We start from the raw sequence: 17,136 nt of genomic DNA, 5'->3' as shown, positions 1-17,136 counted from the left end.
AATAGGCACCATGTAGTTCCTTAAAACCATATAACATATATACTGTGTAATTGTGATTTTGTAAGAAAACACAAGGAATAATAGACACACTTAAATACAAGCAGATTTCTGAGTGATGAGATTTTGGGTGATTTTATGCTTCTTTACATATTCCAATTTTTCTATAATTTACATATATGCCATTTATATTCAATAAGATAATGTTATTTAAAAATCCTTCCACTCAATGGCTCTAAATCACCATTCCTAAGAAATCTGGCCTTTCCGGAGCAAGCAAGGGGGCACCGGAAGAAAGGAGTGAAGGTGGTTGGGAGAGGGGAAGCGGGGTCGGGGGTTTGCAGGCAGCACTGTGTGGGGAGGGGGAGCAGAAAGGAGCCCAGTCGAAGTTCCTGGTGGGGAAGCAAGGCCACTTCCTGCCTGGGAGAAAGGGAATGTCCCCATGTTCTGCCCAGGGCCACTGCCCTCTGCCATCGGGTTATTGTGAGTGTGGCAAAAACTCGACAACCCTGACACTTGAAAAATGAGGTCAAGAGGTGCCCAGAGGGAGGTCGAAGCAGCCTAGGAAGGCACACAATTGCTTCCTGGTCACTTGGCGCCCCTGGAGAGACTGTTGCCCAGGGAGAGGTGCTGAAAGCTTTCCCACAACCCAGGCCCCACTCCTCTGGACCAAAATGAAACCAACTGTGGACATATTGTGACCTGGCCAGCCAGCCACCAGTGAGCTTGCAGCCTCCCCTTAGACTCTTACCCCGAAGTCAGCACAGAAGATACCAGTGGAAATGTTTGTATGGCACTTGACAGTTTACAATAATTTCCATGAGAGTTCAGTAGAGGAGCTGTAAACATTCCTTTCAGAGAACACACGTTTGCCATCTGAGAACAGCCATGGTGAGGGCTTTCTCTTTCCCCAACTGTAATTCCATCTGTGATACTCTCTTCTGCCTTCTGGTGGCTGGGATTATATTCAGCAGAGGCAAACAGACAGCTGTTCTGAAGCTACTACAGAGTGACGGTAAAATCGTGGTATCAGTGAAGAATTATTTGCCCCTTTATAGTGAATCCGGAAAGTGCTGATAAATAATCAGCACTAATATAACTTTGTAGGTTCAGTCAAGGTAACACCAGGAACCCAGAAGAGAGAATCACCTATTTAGTGTAAACCTCCAGAGACAGGTGAAATGGATGCTCTTCATGCAGACTTAGTGTCTGAGTGGTAATCACCTGGTGAAGTTTTCACTTGAAAATCAATGTTTTCTGCAAATACATGACTCAAGGTCATACATGACCCAGCATAGCATCTCTGAAAGCCACCAGCCAACCTCTGCTGAATAGCCCCTGTGAGGGGACCTGCTACTTCCCCAGGAGAACATTCGTGCTTGCACAGACATGTATGTTAGAAAGCACACCCGCAAGACTGCATTTTGAGGACCATAAAAGAGCACTGAGTTGAAGGGAAGGTGGCTCAGCTTCAGAGGTGGTGGGCATAGAGCTGTAAGAACAGCCCATAGGGTTCCATATCCAAATTTCAGAATTTTTTGTTATTTTCCTCCTGATGAATAAATACTGTGTAGTAGATACAGACTATGAAGTACTTGCATAGTCTTCTTTATTAGGGAGAGTAGTGCTGGGTAATAATATTAGCCTAGAACATCGTTCATTATTTTGTAGATAAAACTAGAAGCGATTCATCCTTCCCATTGACTACTGTTAGCTCGCCATACACAGCTGTAATTATAGTATGTATATCCATCTCAGCTTTCCTACTAGATAGTTTTAGCTCTTAGGGAATCGGTCATCATAAGCTGGAGTTGACTGATACCAGATTGTACATGGGAAGCCAAGTGGATTATAGGTTTATTAAATTGGTTTATTTATTATTTTATGAATATTATGTGTTCCCCACATTGGAATGCATATTCCTTCAGGGTGGAAATTACTTCTTATACCTGACTACGGACCCAACACTGAGCACACACAGCACCTACCAGTTATGCTCAATAGTCATTTGTAGAAAACTGTGTGGCAGGGGGCACATGCCCATTGAACAGGTGCTGAAGAATTATTATGACTAATGAAGACCATCAAGTCACTGGCTTTATGTTACTAAAACATCATAAATTAAAGAGTACACTGCATTAATTTAACCTCATAAATTATAACCCCTTAACAGATATAAAATTTTTATATTTTTAAAGTGCTTTAAAAGATTATTTATTTTTAACAAGTGGAAAATAATGTTCTTTAAAAGACATCTCATTTTTAGTGAAAAATGATATTACCGAAAGCATATAACAATTTGGTCATTGTCAAGAAATGGGATTTTTATATAAAACACATATGTTGCACCGAATGCCAAAATGTTGGTTATGTGTGGTCAAAGTTCAAAACTGGATTTGCTATTAAACCCACCCTCATGGTGTCTTAAGTCAAGAATGACCTTGAGCAGGGAGTGGGAGGTATGTTGGGAATCAGTGCTTTAAAGGCGAATTTCCTCACTGTGGAACTGGTTTGAGTCAGTGGTCAGGACAGCCATTCAGACTCACAGTTCCCTGGACTTGCATAGCTTTAGTGACAGGGATGGGGATGTGGTTGACTTGAATATTCTTCAGGCAGCCGAAAAATGATCTCCACACAGGGAGCTTCAGGGTCTTCAAATGGGCTAAAGGAGGAAAAGGAGAGACATTCAATAGATAATTCATACTGTCAAATGAATGCACCCAATTTAAAAAGTAGTCAAACTAGAGTTAAAGGGACCCAGAGCCTCAGCCGACCCAGTCATTTCCTCCATTTAAGCAGGTACCAACACCCCGCCCACTGTGATAAATCAGCACAAGGCCACTGTTCAAATTCTTCAAAGAAGGAGATTCCACAGCCCAAATCAATAGGTAATAACTCTGAATGCAAGTGCTTTTTATGGGTCATGGAAGACCTGTGAAATTAATGACCAAACTATCTGGAGGGACATAAAACAATGAAGAATGACAAGACTCTTTTCGGGCAAAATTCCAGTCCTGAACTTATTTCATCTCAACCTGCCTGACTGTCCCATTCTGGCCCCATGAAGCTTAATAACTCACCAGGGAAACAATGTCTGGAGAGGAGAGGCCAGCTTCCCAGCCCCCTTCCTGATTCTTTGCTGATATCAGGCTTCTTGGTTAAGGCAGCCTCTTAAGAGAGGCTTGTAAATTACAGGCATGGGACAGGAGGAAGCAGCAGCGGTGTGGCCTGGGCTGCCATGAAATGTGCCCGATGCTGCAACTGGGTGTCCCCATGTGCTGGAGCAAAGGGCCTCAGCATTTCCACCGTACAGCTCTCCTGATGACCCACGGGCTGGGGTATCGCATTTGTTGGGTTAAAATGGAAATGTTAAGAACTGACAGGGGACAACATAGTATGGAAGTCATGATGAAAGTTACCTGGGACACCTCCGATGTACAGGGGCTCCTGAGTGCCTGCAGGTGGGAAGGGGAGCCGTCCGGCTGTGTAGCTCTTGTCTGCATCCAGCTCCAGGAGCAGGATGTGTTGTTTTATGGTGACTGCAGGGGAAGCAAGCTGGTCAGGTGGTACTGCTCAGCTCCACCCGAGGAGAGCCCTGCCCACTGTTCAATGCCTACACCAGTGCGCAGCCACTGGCTTCTCCGAACTCATTGCCGTCGGAATGGTGGGAGCACTGTTCTCAGGAATTCAGTCAACTCAGACATACTAGTCAATTTCTCCACACCAGGTGGTGTTTAGGTGCTTCCACGTTTATTACAGAATTTAATCTTTAAACTTTATGAGAGAGGCATTATCACTCCCATTTCCCACATAAGAGACTGATTCTCAGGCATTGAGGAGCTTGACAAGACGGTTTGGTCATAAGTTGCATGGTCTCCTGGTCTCCTGTCAGACCCTGGTCTTCCGTCACCAGAAACCATGCTTATGTCATGTGACCTCAGCTTCTTCCCAAGAGGACAATGACTTCTGGAAACTAACTCCAAGACAGTCGCTTTTGTGCCTCTAAGTAATTCTACCCATGTTAATAATCTTCACTGACAGGAATGTTGTTAGCTTTCAAATTAGGCAAGAAAAGACTAGTTTTTTACAAAGATATTTTAGCCAGCATAGGTTAATATATCTCTAAACTTGTGTCTAAAATTATTCATAAAACAGCAGAGAGCAGGCTGAGAGAAAGGCTGTACTTGCTCGCTGTCCAGTGGTTTGTCTAAATCATTTGCATTCATCTTAAATGGGTACATAAAAAAACCCAACATTGAACTTTAACGATAGTAAGAGCAAATATTTACTGAGCACTTACTACATATTGGACTCTAAGCACTTTATGTAATTATCCCATTTAGTTTCCACAACCCTGGGAAGTATATAACTCTTTTTATCTCCATTGTATAGATGAGGAGATAGACTATGAAGAGCAATTAAGTAGTAGCGTGCTCAAGGTCCCACAGGAAAGGGCTGGGATTGAGATTGGACCTCCGTTCCTTTCGACTTCGGACTCAAAATCTTAATCACAGTGTCATACCACCTTAAAAACAAACACAGCTTATCACTTCTGTGGGCTCAAAAACCAAAAATGTCAGAATGTTACAGAGAACTGGAAGCTGCACCCAGGAATTACATAAACACAGTGGGTGTGAGAAGGAACATGTCCTCACCGTGTTGTGGACCCTGAGAATAGTCATCTGATGTGAAGCCTAAGAAGGAATTTATTTGCTGACATGGACTCCTCATGATCCACCCAGAGTCCAAAGTTTATGACTAATAAGAGTCTGGAGGCCATTTGCTGACAGCGGCTCCTTGCATACTCTACATACTGAGAAGAGCCTCAGGCTGACCCCTCAGCTTCCTGCACAAGCAGAGGGGTCCAACCTCTTGGCTTCTCTGGGCCACGTGTTAAATACATTGTGACACATAATCACACATAAAAAAAATCTCACAATGTTTTAAGTAAATTTACGATTTTGTGTTGGGCCACATTCATAGCCATTCTGGGCCACAGGTTGGACAGCCCATATGTCCTGATTGTTTACGTCGTTTGAGTCAACAAACCACAGCAGGTTAATTTTTGACCGATGGACCGAGATCTGCCCTATCCAATCAGATCTATACACATTGTATCCTCATTCACCTCTGTATTGACCAATCAGAATCACAAAATTTAGAAACATTATTTGCATAAAATTGGGAACTTTCATTATGAAAGATGGCTTCCCCTTTGTCTCAATGGAATGCAATTTAGGTTGCTACCTGAATTTGTGTCTCCTAGGCTGCAGCTCCTTTTGCTCAATAAATGCTTTTTTATTCTTTATTATACTCTAAAATGAATTTGGGTTTATAGTTTTAATCTGGTGGGCTGACCTTGGTCAGACACTAATGGATTCATGAACACAGGCTGCATTTGGGACATTCAAGTCGGATGAAAAGGGAGATTGTTTCAGTGTGTGAACGAGAGGTTACTGGACATCATACCTGTCACTGAGTGCCACTGTCCATCGCACAGAGACTGCTTTGGTGTGACTGATGTCAAGATGCCACCTGCCTCACTGTCCACAGAAGCCATGACCTGCAACACACATGCATTTTCCAATTTCCTTCAGAAAGACAGGTGGAGCCAACTTCCTCTGACCTCTTCCCTCCCCAACTCTTCCACCCTGACAGCCCAAGAGCACTTCAGATACAAGTTCCCCCACCCACACCAAGTGATCACATGGGGTCCAAGACTTTGCAAGAATCTCTCTGGTGTATCCTTCAAAGCCAGCAAGCTACAAACTTAGAGTTCTGCCTGAAGTTGCTGCAAAAGGCTATAAGCTCTTCCTTCTGCATCGGAACTCCACCCATCAGGCCTCCTTGGAGGTTACCAATTAGCATGGAAGACCTCCTTGGCCATTAGATGTGACAGTGGCTTGGTTTAGAAGGGCATGTAAAATCTGGAAGGCAAAAATGCTGGCTGAGGCTTACATGCTGCTGCTAGGGCCAGCCCATTAAAATAATGCCATGAATACATGACTGCAGAAGGGTTTGAATTCAAGGAATTCTACAAACTAAGTGACTGGATTTGCACTGGTCACGTGTCAGAGGTCGGGCACTCAGCACGTTACTGTGTAAAATCCCACATTCTCATTCTCTGGGCCAGGATTCTCCAAGCACCGAACTAAGGTGAATGAGATGAGAGGACTAAGTGTTGACAAGTAATTTACATTTAATGTGCGTGTAGCTAGACAGTGCAGCCCATTCTCAGGGAACCTTCTAGCTAAACAATGTGACTTCTGTCATCAGGTCTCGTAACCAACTTCTGTGATTATTTCCCCTCCAGACACTCTCACTGGAGACTGTCCCCAAAAACCGCCGCCTGAAAAGCCAGCCATCTCTTGACTGCTGGCAAGTGGATAGTTGCTTGCTTCTCCGGCCTCTCAGAGGCCTGCTCAGACTTAAAGGCTGTAACTTTTTTTTTTAAATGTGTTCTTCTAGGAGTTTGGGTGATTTTATTTTCTTCTGGGTGTTCTCCCCTCACATTTAATAAAATGTGGAAGGAGGCAGGTGGAAGAAAATGGCACATTATTGATCTTTGCCTTGAGGCCTTGGTTAAGAGAGGCTTCCTAGAAAATTTTGGTTTTAAAGAGATTTTTGTGAAGAGAAAAGCAATATAACTGGGTAATGAAAGTAGGATATTGACAGAGCCTGTGAGCAATGGGACAGACGGAGTTGCAGAAACAGACCCTGGAGAACATGACCTGGAAAGGAAGCTGGTGGAGATCTGGTGGCCAGCATGGCTGCAGGACCAGGGGGCCTGGTACGTTGTGCAGAACGGACGGGGGGGAGGGATCTCAAACTGATTCAGTGGACAGGGCGTGGGCACAGGTGGGACATGGTTTGAGCATCTGGTGAGAAAAGGTGTGCCATGAATTCTGGCACTGCGCTTAGAAATAAAAGTAGAGATGAGGCAAGGGTGAGGGGCAGAAGAGGAAAATGACCATTTATGGAGTGTGTGGCAGTTTGTAGTCTCTTGATAGATGCCCTAAGATACAAGCATAATTATCTACACTCTAAAGATAAAGAAATTGAGTCTGAAAGAGGTGAAGAAACTTCCCTAAGGTCATACAGCTAAGTGGTGCAGCTGGAATTCAGCCCAGCTTGTTTGAGTTTTCCTACTTTTAAAGATGAAGAACAGAAAATATGATATGGTTACATTCCTTGCTAAAGGGAAGGGGTGAGTCAGCCCTGGAGTCAGGTCTCTTAAATACAAGATTGGATTCACTCTCTATCATTACTTCCCCTAGTATGGTCTCCAGAAGTGGAACCTGCTTCTAACGTAAATTGGCATGCCTTCCACGTCATCAGACTACTACACACCTTTCCTGCTTCCATGTAAACACACAGGTGCCTCCCGGGGTGACTGCCAATGTGTATTAGCATTCCAGTGAGACTTCTTGGACGAATGCTGAAAAGGAGCTTAAATTCTGGCCCCAACAACACAGAGTTAGCTTCAAAAGAAAAAAAAATGAATGAACAGTTAAAACATTGTAAGTCAAAAAAAAAGGATGGAGTTCTTCAGACCCAAAGACATAAACTCTTCCAAATTGCTTCTTACCTAGTTTGATGTGACCGTCTTCTTGGGAGAAATAAATGCCTTTCTCCAAAGAGCCAGGCAAGCAGGGAGACACCCCAAAGCTTTCAGAAGGGGTGTCTAGTGGTTTTGAATCCAACTGAAAGTTCCTCAGGCATCCCGCAAAGTTCTTTCGGGGAAGGCTCTGCAACCAAGCAGAAGAGAGAGCAAACTTCATTACCCACAACTTTCAGATGCCATGGTTAAGGGCAGGGGCAGCTGTCTGCTAAAGGCAGAAGGTTGGGAATTCATTCCTTCTGTTTCAAAGGGTCATGTGGGCTTGACTTCCATTTGGCTCCCTGCACACAGTTCTAGGAACAACCTGGATACCAGACATCGTGGTGGGTTGTCAAAGTTTGAAGGTGGTATGTATGCAGAGAACAGGCTGGTGGAGGTAGTTTGTGAGTGCTGGAACAAGAACGGGAGGGTGCCCCGACTCTGGGCCACGCAGATGGAGCCGCAACAGGGGAAGTTCCACCTTATTTGGCACAGATCTCACCCGCTCTTTGCAGGTACAAACTACTTCTTAGGGTTTCATGAGTTCATGTGGTTGCTTAATGCAGGGCAGCTGGCTGAAGAAAGAGGCCAAAACATTCCAAACAGTAAAGTATAAAAAGGTTCCCTATACCATTGGACTCTCTGAACGCACTGGAGTTAAAATGAGACACTGTGTGCAGCATCGGTGGGCTTGCCTGAGCCCCATGCTGCCTGACATGCAGGTGGGTCTGAACAGCAACCCTCCCCCGGGGCCTAGGGATGCACTTCTGGGCCCTGGGCTCCCTGAAATTATACACCAGATATCCTCTGCATGTGCGTTTTCCTGGGGAGAGGGACTGTAGCTTTTTTTTTTAATTTTTATTTAGTTATTTTTCAAGTACAGTTTTTTTTTGTCTATTTCTCCCATCCCAGCCCCCCCCTGCCCCGTCTCCCCACCTCCCCCCCAGTCCTCAACCCTGTGTCTTTCATACTTGTTCCTCAAAATCCCTCCCCATTTTTCCCCTTAAATTCCCTCCCCTCTCCCCTCTGGTCACTGTCCCCTTGTTCTCTATTTCAGTGTCTGTTTTTATTCTGTTTGCTTGTTTGTTTTGTTGTTTAGCTTCCTGTCAAAGGTGAGATCATATGGGATTTGTCCTTCAATGCCTGGCCTATTTCACTCAGCATAATGCTTTCCAGTTCCATCCATGTTGTTGCAGCTTTCACAAAATTCTAAAAAAAAAATAGTGAACAATTGCTGAATTAAATCCCTAAACTCCCTTCTAGAGTTAATGCCTTTAGGACCCGGAAGCCTACATGACAGATGCAAGGCATGATGATTTTAAGCGAATAAGGGGATATCAGAGAGGCGTGTGGTGTGTGTCCACAAGAAAGTAATGACTGGGCCTCCTGTGAAATTTTTAGTCTTTTCAGATTTTCCATTGTGTACAACACTAATGAGCTGGTAGCTGACACCCAGCTCCCACTCTCCAAGACAGGCCATAGCCTGACACCGAAACTCGCAAGGGTGTGTCCCACCTTTTGGCATCTCTACGCCACACTGGAAGAAGAGCTGACGGCCTGAGCTGCTGACAGAAACATCTTAGTTAACCTTGTCAGAGAAAAAAGCAAACCTGAGAGAACTGAGAGTGGGCACAGCTGCCCCAAGCAAACTAGGTGCAAAGTGTGCCCTGGCAGTGTGGGAAGGGAGAAGGCACTGCAGAGCTCAACCCTAAATCTGTGGCCCCATCGGCGCCATTGAACTTGACGGATCCAGGGACATATCCCTCCTTCCTGGGGAATAGATGGGCTTGTGACTTTCCCTTAGCCCAAAGTTCCCCCTAGTTTTGTTCTTGATATAATTTTTACCTTAGACACCGAATAACATTAAAACACATATTCAGGGTGAGGAACATATTTCTGTTTTGTGCTAACGTGGTTTAAATGCCTCTCAATTACTTGTCAAGCTCCTTTTTCTCTATGTGAAGGGAGTGCAGGCAACACTGTCTAGCCAGACTCTTTAAATACTTTGATTCACATGTTGATTTTGGCGGTTACCTACTATTTATGGTTAAGAATAGTGGGTTTCCATTTAGCAGAGTGAAAAGGAGATCCTTTAAAAACAAATTTAAATCGAACAGTGAGTTGATTGAGAGCAAACTATTGAATGACCGTCTCCCTGGGTATGGCAAAGACGATGAAGGTGGCACATGCTGCTCAAGTCTGAAAAACATTATCCTAACCAAAACCCCCACCCACAACCTAAAACCTCTGTCTCTGCATTCCCTAGAAGAGAAGCTAAGAGAGCCACATCTCTAGAGCCATGGCGAAGCCCTGGGCTCACTCCTTCAGGGCCTGCCTGTGTCTTAAACTGCACCTTTAAAACGAAAGGCTGGGAATGGGGAAGGTGCATCTCTCTGTGGGCTTATAGACATTAATCAGATTATTTTAAAAATCGCTGAGAGTATGTCTATAATCCAGAATACCTCGTATAATTATAACGATTATGTTATAAAGTGAATTATTTATCCTTGGTTCCGAAGCGTAACTACTCACCTTTGGTTTCCCTGACAGAGACGATCCCAGGTAAACTGGTGTGCGGAGGCTGAAGGTGGAATTTCCAGGCCAGCTGGCCTCCCAGGCCCTCAGACCATCTACAACCAGGCGCCACTTCTCTCCATCTTGCCCGAAGGCCACCTTAAGAGTGAAGAATATAAGTTAATCACATTTTTTTGCCTTTGACAATTGCTGCTGCCATGGGAAATTTTTAAAAAGTGTTTTTTCATTCCTTCAAGTAGCTTTTAAAAATCATAGATTTTTCTCTCTAGGGTTGTCATTTTCCTCATCCTCATCCTCCTCCTCCTCATCATCATCATTTTGTAGGGTTATATTAGATATTAAACAAATAAGCTAAACATGTGAGCAGAAAAAGAAAGACCCCAAGTTGCTCAAAAGTGAACTAATAAAGACATAGTTAGTCTGAAAACTTATGAAAAACAAAAACACATGAAGAACTAAAGGAATATACATACACCCATGTAACCAAGGGCAGTAGTGGCTTGTGCAGACCTAGCAGCGGGGCGGGGAGTCACGTGCTCCCCTGAGCAGAGCTCGGAGGAAGGGGTGTGTGGCTACTTCTCCGTCAACAAGAAGAGCAAGTGTTGTAGACTCTCTGCTAGAAGTCAGGATATCCGGGCTCCACGGTGAACCTCATGGCTATGAGGCTACTCACTAATAGCTCCCCAGTTTATACACTCAGCTGTGACCTCTGGCCTCTACTCTCTCCTGACACGTCTGACAGGTAGCTCAGCTCTGGGACGTTCACACTGGAGCTCCGACTTTGACCCAGCTCTGCAGGCTCCTTCCCCGGCCACAGCCACCCCATCTTTTTCATCTCAGCAAAAGTTGCACCTTCGACACGATTGCTGGTTCTAATTAATCTCAGGACTCAACATTGCCTCCTCTTTCTCTCACACTCTACATGCAATCTACATGGAGGGTCCACTTCTACCTCCACCACAGTCTCTCAAAGCAAAGGCACTAGCATCCATCTGGTCTACCTACTTCTACTTTACCCTCTTTTAGTCTCTTCAGCTAAAGAGAGTTTTGAAAATATAAGTCTGTTCATGCAATGCTCCACTTTTTTTGTTTTTGTTTTAGACTCTTCAAAAGCTTCAGAGACACTCAGAATAAAATTTAAAACCCTTACCTTGGTCTTCAAAGCTTTCATTATGTGGGCCCTGCCTTGCTTTGGAATCCCATTTCTTATCCTTTCTTGTCTGTTTGCTCAGCTAACTCCTACCTCGTGGTCTTCGCACCTGCTGTTCCCTCTGCCTGAAACACCCTCCCGATAACTTCGTGTGGTTGTCACATCCTGGAGGAGGCCTTTTTTCACTACTCTGTCTGAAACAGTCTCTCTACTCAGTTACTTCCTTACTTTGCTTTACTATTTTCTCAAAATACTTACCAGCACCTGACATTATAGGGGGTGGAGGGGTTGTTTATATGCTCCAGGATGGCAGCTCATTAACTACTCGTTAACTGAGTACAACCTGTCAAATGACTTAACTTTTCTGAGTTCTAGTTCCCTTATCAAAAAAAATATATAGGTCCCTTCTTGCTTCAAACTGTATTTCTTTAAATCTGGGATGTCTGAAGGCAAGAGCTAGAAGGCTAGATATGTGTTTTTTTCTTTAATCCTTGTCCAAGGATACATTTACTGATTTAAGGACTTGAGAGGGGGGTGGAGAGAGAGATAGATATCAGCTGTCTCTCATTTAAAACCTGACCGGGGCCACACCTGCAACCTAGGTGTGTGCCCTGACCAGGCATCAAATCCACAGCCTTTCGGTGCACGGGATGATGCTTCAACTAACTGAGCTACCCAACCAGCACGAGATGTGGCTTTCTACTTTTTCTATGGAGAAGGTTCACAGAAGGGACTGGAGACCTGGAAATTGTTCTGAAGGAGAGAAATGGTCCAGGAAGCTGGGGTGGGAGCAGGCAAGGTGAGTGAGACACCCCAGAGAGACGGGAGGGGACTGAAGAAGCAGTGAGGAGAGCCATCGTGGCGTCTAAGGTGGCTCCCGGGCACGGCGTGTGCAGCCGTCCCCAGTGCTGAGGTTCTGGCACAGCCCCGGCGCTTACCGTGTGCCACTGCCCGTCGTTGCACTTCTTTTTGCTCTTGAGCCTCAGCTTTTTCTCTTCCGCCCCCAAAGCAAGGACCGGATGGCCCTTTGAGAGGTAAAGAGCCAGAAAGGAGTTCTGGGTGCCTGTGTAAAACACAAGCCCTCGGGAGGATGTCGTCTGCATGTCCACAGCAAACTGTGGCCTGTGGGGAAAAGAGAGCAACAGGCAAGGAAGGGAGGTAGAGGCTTCTAGTGTTTTCAAATCTTCAAAGCTGGGAGAGAGGGTGAGGAGCAAACATCCCAATCCCCATTATTTACATACGCAGACATGTGCTGATTAAATGGCCTGTCTCTCTGGGAGCTTTTTAAAAATCCTCACCTGAGGTTATGTTTACTGATTTTAGAAAGAGAGGAAGAGAGAAAGGAAGGGGGAGAGAAACACTGATGTGAGAGAGACGCATTGATCCATTGCCTCCCCATGTGCCTCAGCTGGGGATAGAACCCGAAACCTACGTGTATGTGCCCCGACTGGCAATCAAACCCACAACCTTTTGGTGTAGGGGACGATGCCCCAGCTGAGCAACCAGCTAGGGCTCTGGGAATTTTAAAAACTCATTTATTTAGCTGTTAGAAGTTGTGTTGTATAAGTTCCTTGCTGAGTCTGGGAATAACGTGGAAGTTCCACACCAAGCTTAGCTGATGGGGTAAGTCCCAGCACATGGCAAGGAGGAAGATGTCTTACTTAAAAAAAAAAATCAACATTAAAAAAATTACAGTAGCGCCAGTCAGGCTCAGTTGGTTGGAGTATCGTCCTGTATGTGAAAAGGTTGTGAGTTTGATTCCTGGTCAGGGCACTTCCCACGTTATGGGTTTGATCCCTGTTTGACAGTATGGGAGGCAACCGATTGGTGTTTTTCTCTCTTTCTCCCCCCCCTTTCTCTCTCTCTAAAATCAATAAACATATCCTCGGGTGACGTTTTAAAAATTATGCTAAAATACGCATAACATAAAATTTAGCATCTTAACCATTTTAAAGCATTCACTTCAGAGTGTTAAGTACACTCAGACATTGTACAGCCTATCCCCAGAACTCCTTTCACCTTGCAAAACTGAAACACTGTACCCATTAAACAACAACTCTGTATTTCCTCTCCCCCGGCCTGTGGCAGCCACCATTCCATATCCCGTCCCTGAACTTCACCGCTCTGGGCACCCAGTGCGAGTGAAACCACACAGTGTGTCTCTGGGAGCAGCTCACCTCACATATATTTACCCCCTGAGGACAGGCATTCTATCTTGTGTACATACAAGGAGAAGGCATAAGGAGGGGTTGGGGGATAATGTGAATAACAAGGGTTTCATTGAAGCATCGGGAAAGCATTTTCTTTCTATAAGACACATTTAACACTGAGGCACAGGAGTGCAGATCCACCTTCACCCACCCACCTTTGTTTCTCGGACCTCAATACTCCACCTCTGATAAAACAGGAATTAAGCAACCATCATGCAGTAAAAGCGGAGAATCAAAGTTAATATTCATTTGCATGATGGTTACATATCATATATACATGTGGCTAAACAGGCTTTACTTTCCATGAAAACTCACATACATTCATCTATCCATGCACCCACTTATTTATTCGTTCATTTAACAAACATATAATGAGTGTGTAGCATGTATAAGGCACTGTGGTGGCGACTGGGATGCAGTAATGCACATCTCGCTCCTTGAGCTGTTTATGGCGCACAGGTGCACTGCGACAGGTGCCCAAGGTGCACAGGAAGGTGCAGTGGGAGATACAGGTGTTAACAGGCTGCCATCACCCATTCCTCGTGGTTCGTGTCTAAGTGCAGACCCGACAGAGGGCAGGAACCGGGTCCACCCTGCTTAAAGCTTCATCCCCAGTGCTGTGCAGTCAGTAGGCACTTAAGAATAGTAACTGAATTGAATTAAATGGTATAAGAAAAATTTGGAGTCAGAATAAGGAAGCGGAAGAAAATCACATTAATTTCTCTTCGTGTTTTCATCATGTGAGGCGGAGCAAACAATGAGATGCACTTTAATTCTTCAATTTGCAAGTTTCCTTAAGGGTAATGTTCTTCAATTTTTTTAATCTATATTTGTTAAATGAAACCAACCAGACGGTGACACCGCTCAATACTTCTGTGGTATACCTGCATTAGCGCGGAGCTTTGGAAAAACGGAGGGTCAGCCAGCTTAAGGGAAGGCAGACTTGCTACACAATTTGAGTACTTTACATATGTGGGCTTCGTCAGTAGACTTGACATTTCCTCTCCAGAATGATTTCTTAGAGCAACTTTCAGAAAAGACTAACAGATTAACACCCAAAAAAAGGGTGGCGGTAGGAAGCCTGACTTCCTCAGAGCCGCACTGCAGTGTGAGGCCCTTCCCACCCACCCCTTCCCTCCCCTCTCCTCCCACTGGTGGCAGGCCCCTCTCTCAACTAAAGGCTCCCCTCGCCAGCTCCTGCCCCCTCCCCCTTTACCTTCCCCGGGAATGATAAATCTCCTGCACATCTAACCTCATCCTGACCTCTCCAGCCTGGAGGAACTGGCATATGGCCCGAGCTCATACAGCCAGCAAAGGCCTGAAAGCCAGGTCTCTTGGACCCCTGAAAAATTCTGCTCCTGTAGGTAAGTCATAAAGGGGTTTTTGGCACATTTTTATTTAGGCCTCCTTCAACTCACATGAAAATGACAAACCTTGTTCTTCTATTTTTCTGACATAATTAACGTCTCTGCTCATTTCTTTTTCCCCCAAAGAGATGCAACTTGTTAGCACAAAAAGTCCAAATGTATCCTATAAAAATGATCTATCTGGCAGAGTCTACCGAAAAGAATGATTTTCCTCTGATTATGGAATGCAGGAGAAGAAAGGTGGTTTGTCATGGAAATAAATAGCAGCTTTGGAAAGAATTATCAGCCTTATTTTTAGAACACTGTCAGTTCTAAACCAGAGCCGAGCTGACTGTTCCAGCCTCAGAGGCGTGCACATCACGTGTGCCCTCCAGCTGCTGGGCAGGCGCCTGCTTGGGCAACCACGCTGCCTGTCCTGTGCAGGCCGGCACCTCTTTTCATGAAAGTGGAGGTGCACAGTTTCACGTCAGCTAGCCTGACCTGGAGTGAAGCTATAGATGCAGGTTCTGAGTTGGTACAGGGGCAGGAAAATTAAATAATACCTTGGTTTTAGCAACTCCTGGGGAAGCATGAATATCAAGTAGCTGGTGGGACTGTTCCCAAACCTGAGGGCTCCGTGACTGGCGTGGGTCCTGGGAGGGGAGGGGCAAGACTGAGCATTCTGCCACGGCTGCACGCTCCTTGGGGAGGCCACTGGTGTGTCCTGCATGGGCTGCGTGGGAAAGAAGAGCCAAATTAGGGTTGCTAATTGTCATGAGGAAGAATGAAGAACGCTTAGCTTGCTAAGCGCTTAGCAGTTTTTACCTTGGATCCTAAGAGAGGAATTCAATGCACACGAGCTCATCCTTGGGAAGGATAGGTGTCGTGCCCATCCTACAGAAGTCTGCTCTTTGTCCTGGCGGTGCTGCACCTGGAAGCAGCCGTGTCCAGAGCCCCTCTCTACCTTGGGGCTTCGCTGGAACCACAGTGTCCCCTGAGAGACAGCATTGGGTTGGCAGCACCGAGGCCTAGACAGCCAGCCAGTGGGATGTGGAAATGCCAGCCTTCCACCTCCCATGGGCCGTTCACTTGGGCTTTAGCAGGGGGCAGTGAGAGGATCAAAAGAGCAGGGGGCCAACGCTGTGGGGGCCCACGATCTGTTCTCACTTTCATCAAACTTGACCCATGCACAGAAGTCTGAGCTCGACAGTGCTTTGGACTCATGAATGGGACTGAGTTTTAATGCACAAAACAACCATAATAAGTATCAGATGTGACCAGAAAAACTGTTGGAAGAAATCAAGACTCACTAGCCCGCCCCTGCTTTTCTCCACTACAAAGCCCAGATGTCAATGACCCGTCCACACCTTTCCCAGGCAGATCAGCGCTTCTGGTGCTGGGCATTGCCACGTAAGGACATGTCACCCTCAGCTGTGCAGCACAGAGCCCAGACAGCCATGCAGAAGCAGGGCCCAGTCCTGACGTGCCACGCCTCAAGCCCCTCCTGTGTCCATCCATGTGACACAGTAGCCCCCTTACTGGTCAAACCGTTTTGCAGTGGGTTTTCTGCAGCTGACAGCTGAAGGCTTCCCAACAGATTCAGATTCCTACAAAACCCGGTCTTCCTCCCTGACCCAATTCCTAGATAAGATGCTTGGAATGCAAATCAGTTACTTAAAACATTCTATGCTTGCACATTGCTGAGTGGAGATGTTCGATCACTCGAAAGTTAAGTGAATTGCTTAAAACCAGAGCCAGTTTCTGGACCCGGACTGCAGCTGAAGATGCGAAGCTCTGCAACAAACGCACTCCTTTTAATGGCTTCGTGTTAATTACAGAAAAATGTCAAAATTAGATCAGGCCACCCAAGATGCGTCTGATTTGCTTCAAATGTGATTCTAAGCTTATCTCCCCCAGTCTCTTTTCTCCACCACATTCGCCCTGTTCACCAAGTTTCTTAAGCCTGCAGACACCACGTGGGAAGAGCATGTGAAGGTGATTCTACAGCCCTAAGCTTCCATTCTGAATCTACTGTTCACTGACGGGACAAGTCTTTCTTAACCTCTCTGAGACTCAACTTCCTGACCTGTGAAGTTGGCATTTAATTCTGCTCTCAGAGGGGTGTGCTGAGTGTGAGATGGTGTGAAGACGTGTGATGATCAGACAGAATGCACATAAAAAGTCTTTTACCTGCAAGTTCTGCCCATGCCCCGCCTCCCCACTTCGGACTTCTGCTCCTGTAGCAACAACACTCACCTGTCTGAATTCAACCCATACTCCAGTCCCAGTCCATGCATC

General features: G+C 45.6%; 1 protein-coding gene across 2 annotated transcripts in view; it reads right to left on the bottom strand.

Moving 5' to 3' along the window:
* Nucleotides 1-2,198: 2,198 nt before the first annotated feature.
* The window catches only part of LAMA3 (laminin subunit alpha 3), a 256,015-nt gene continuing 241,077 nt past the window's right edge, over nt 2,199-17,136 (bottom strand). The window contains exons 68-75 of one of the 2 annotated variants that reach the window (XM_037134081.2): nt 15,402-15,571; nt 12,221-12,404; nt 10,130-10,270; nt 7,586-7,745; nt 7,348-7,478; nt 5,467-5,560; nt 3,417-3,536; nt 2,199-2,659 (exon numbers count right to left, since the gene is read on the bottom strand). In XM_037134081.2, the coding sequence (XP_036989976.2) occupies nt 2,514-2,659; nt 3,417-3,536; nt 5,467-5,560; nt 7,348-7,478; nt 7,586-7,745; nt 10,130-10,270; nt 12,221-12,404; nt 15,402-15,571 (1,146 nt within the window). In that variant the 3' untranslated portion in view covers nt 2,199-2,513. The remainder of the gene's footprint in view (nt 2,660-3,416; nt 3,537-5,466; nt 5,561-7,347; nt 7,479-7,585; nt 7,746-10,129; nt 10,271-12,220; nt 12,405-15,401; nt 15,572-17,136) is intronic. The other variant, XM_037134082.2, reaches the window with a different exon arrangement.

The sequence above is a fragment of the Artibeus jamaicensis genome, unplaced genomic scaffold, assembly GCF_021234435.1.
Source record: "Artibeus jamaicensis isolate MK-2021 breed Jamaican fruit bat unplaced genomic scaffold, CSHL_Jam_final contig_354, whole genome shotgun sequence".
NCBI classification, from domain to species: Eukaryota; Metazoa; Chordata; class Mammalia; order Chiroptera; family Phyllostomidae; genus Artibeus; species Artibeus jamaicensis.
This window is presented reverse-complemented; position numbering and strand designations above follow the sequence as displayed.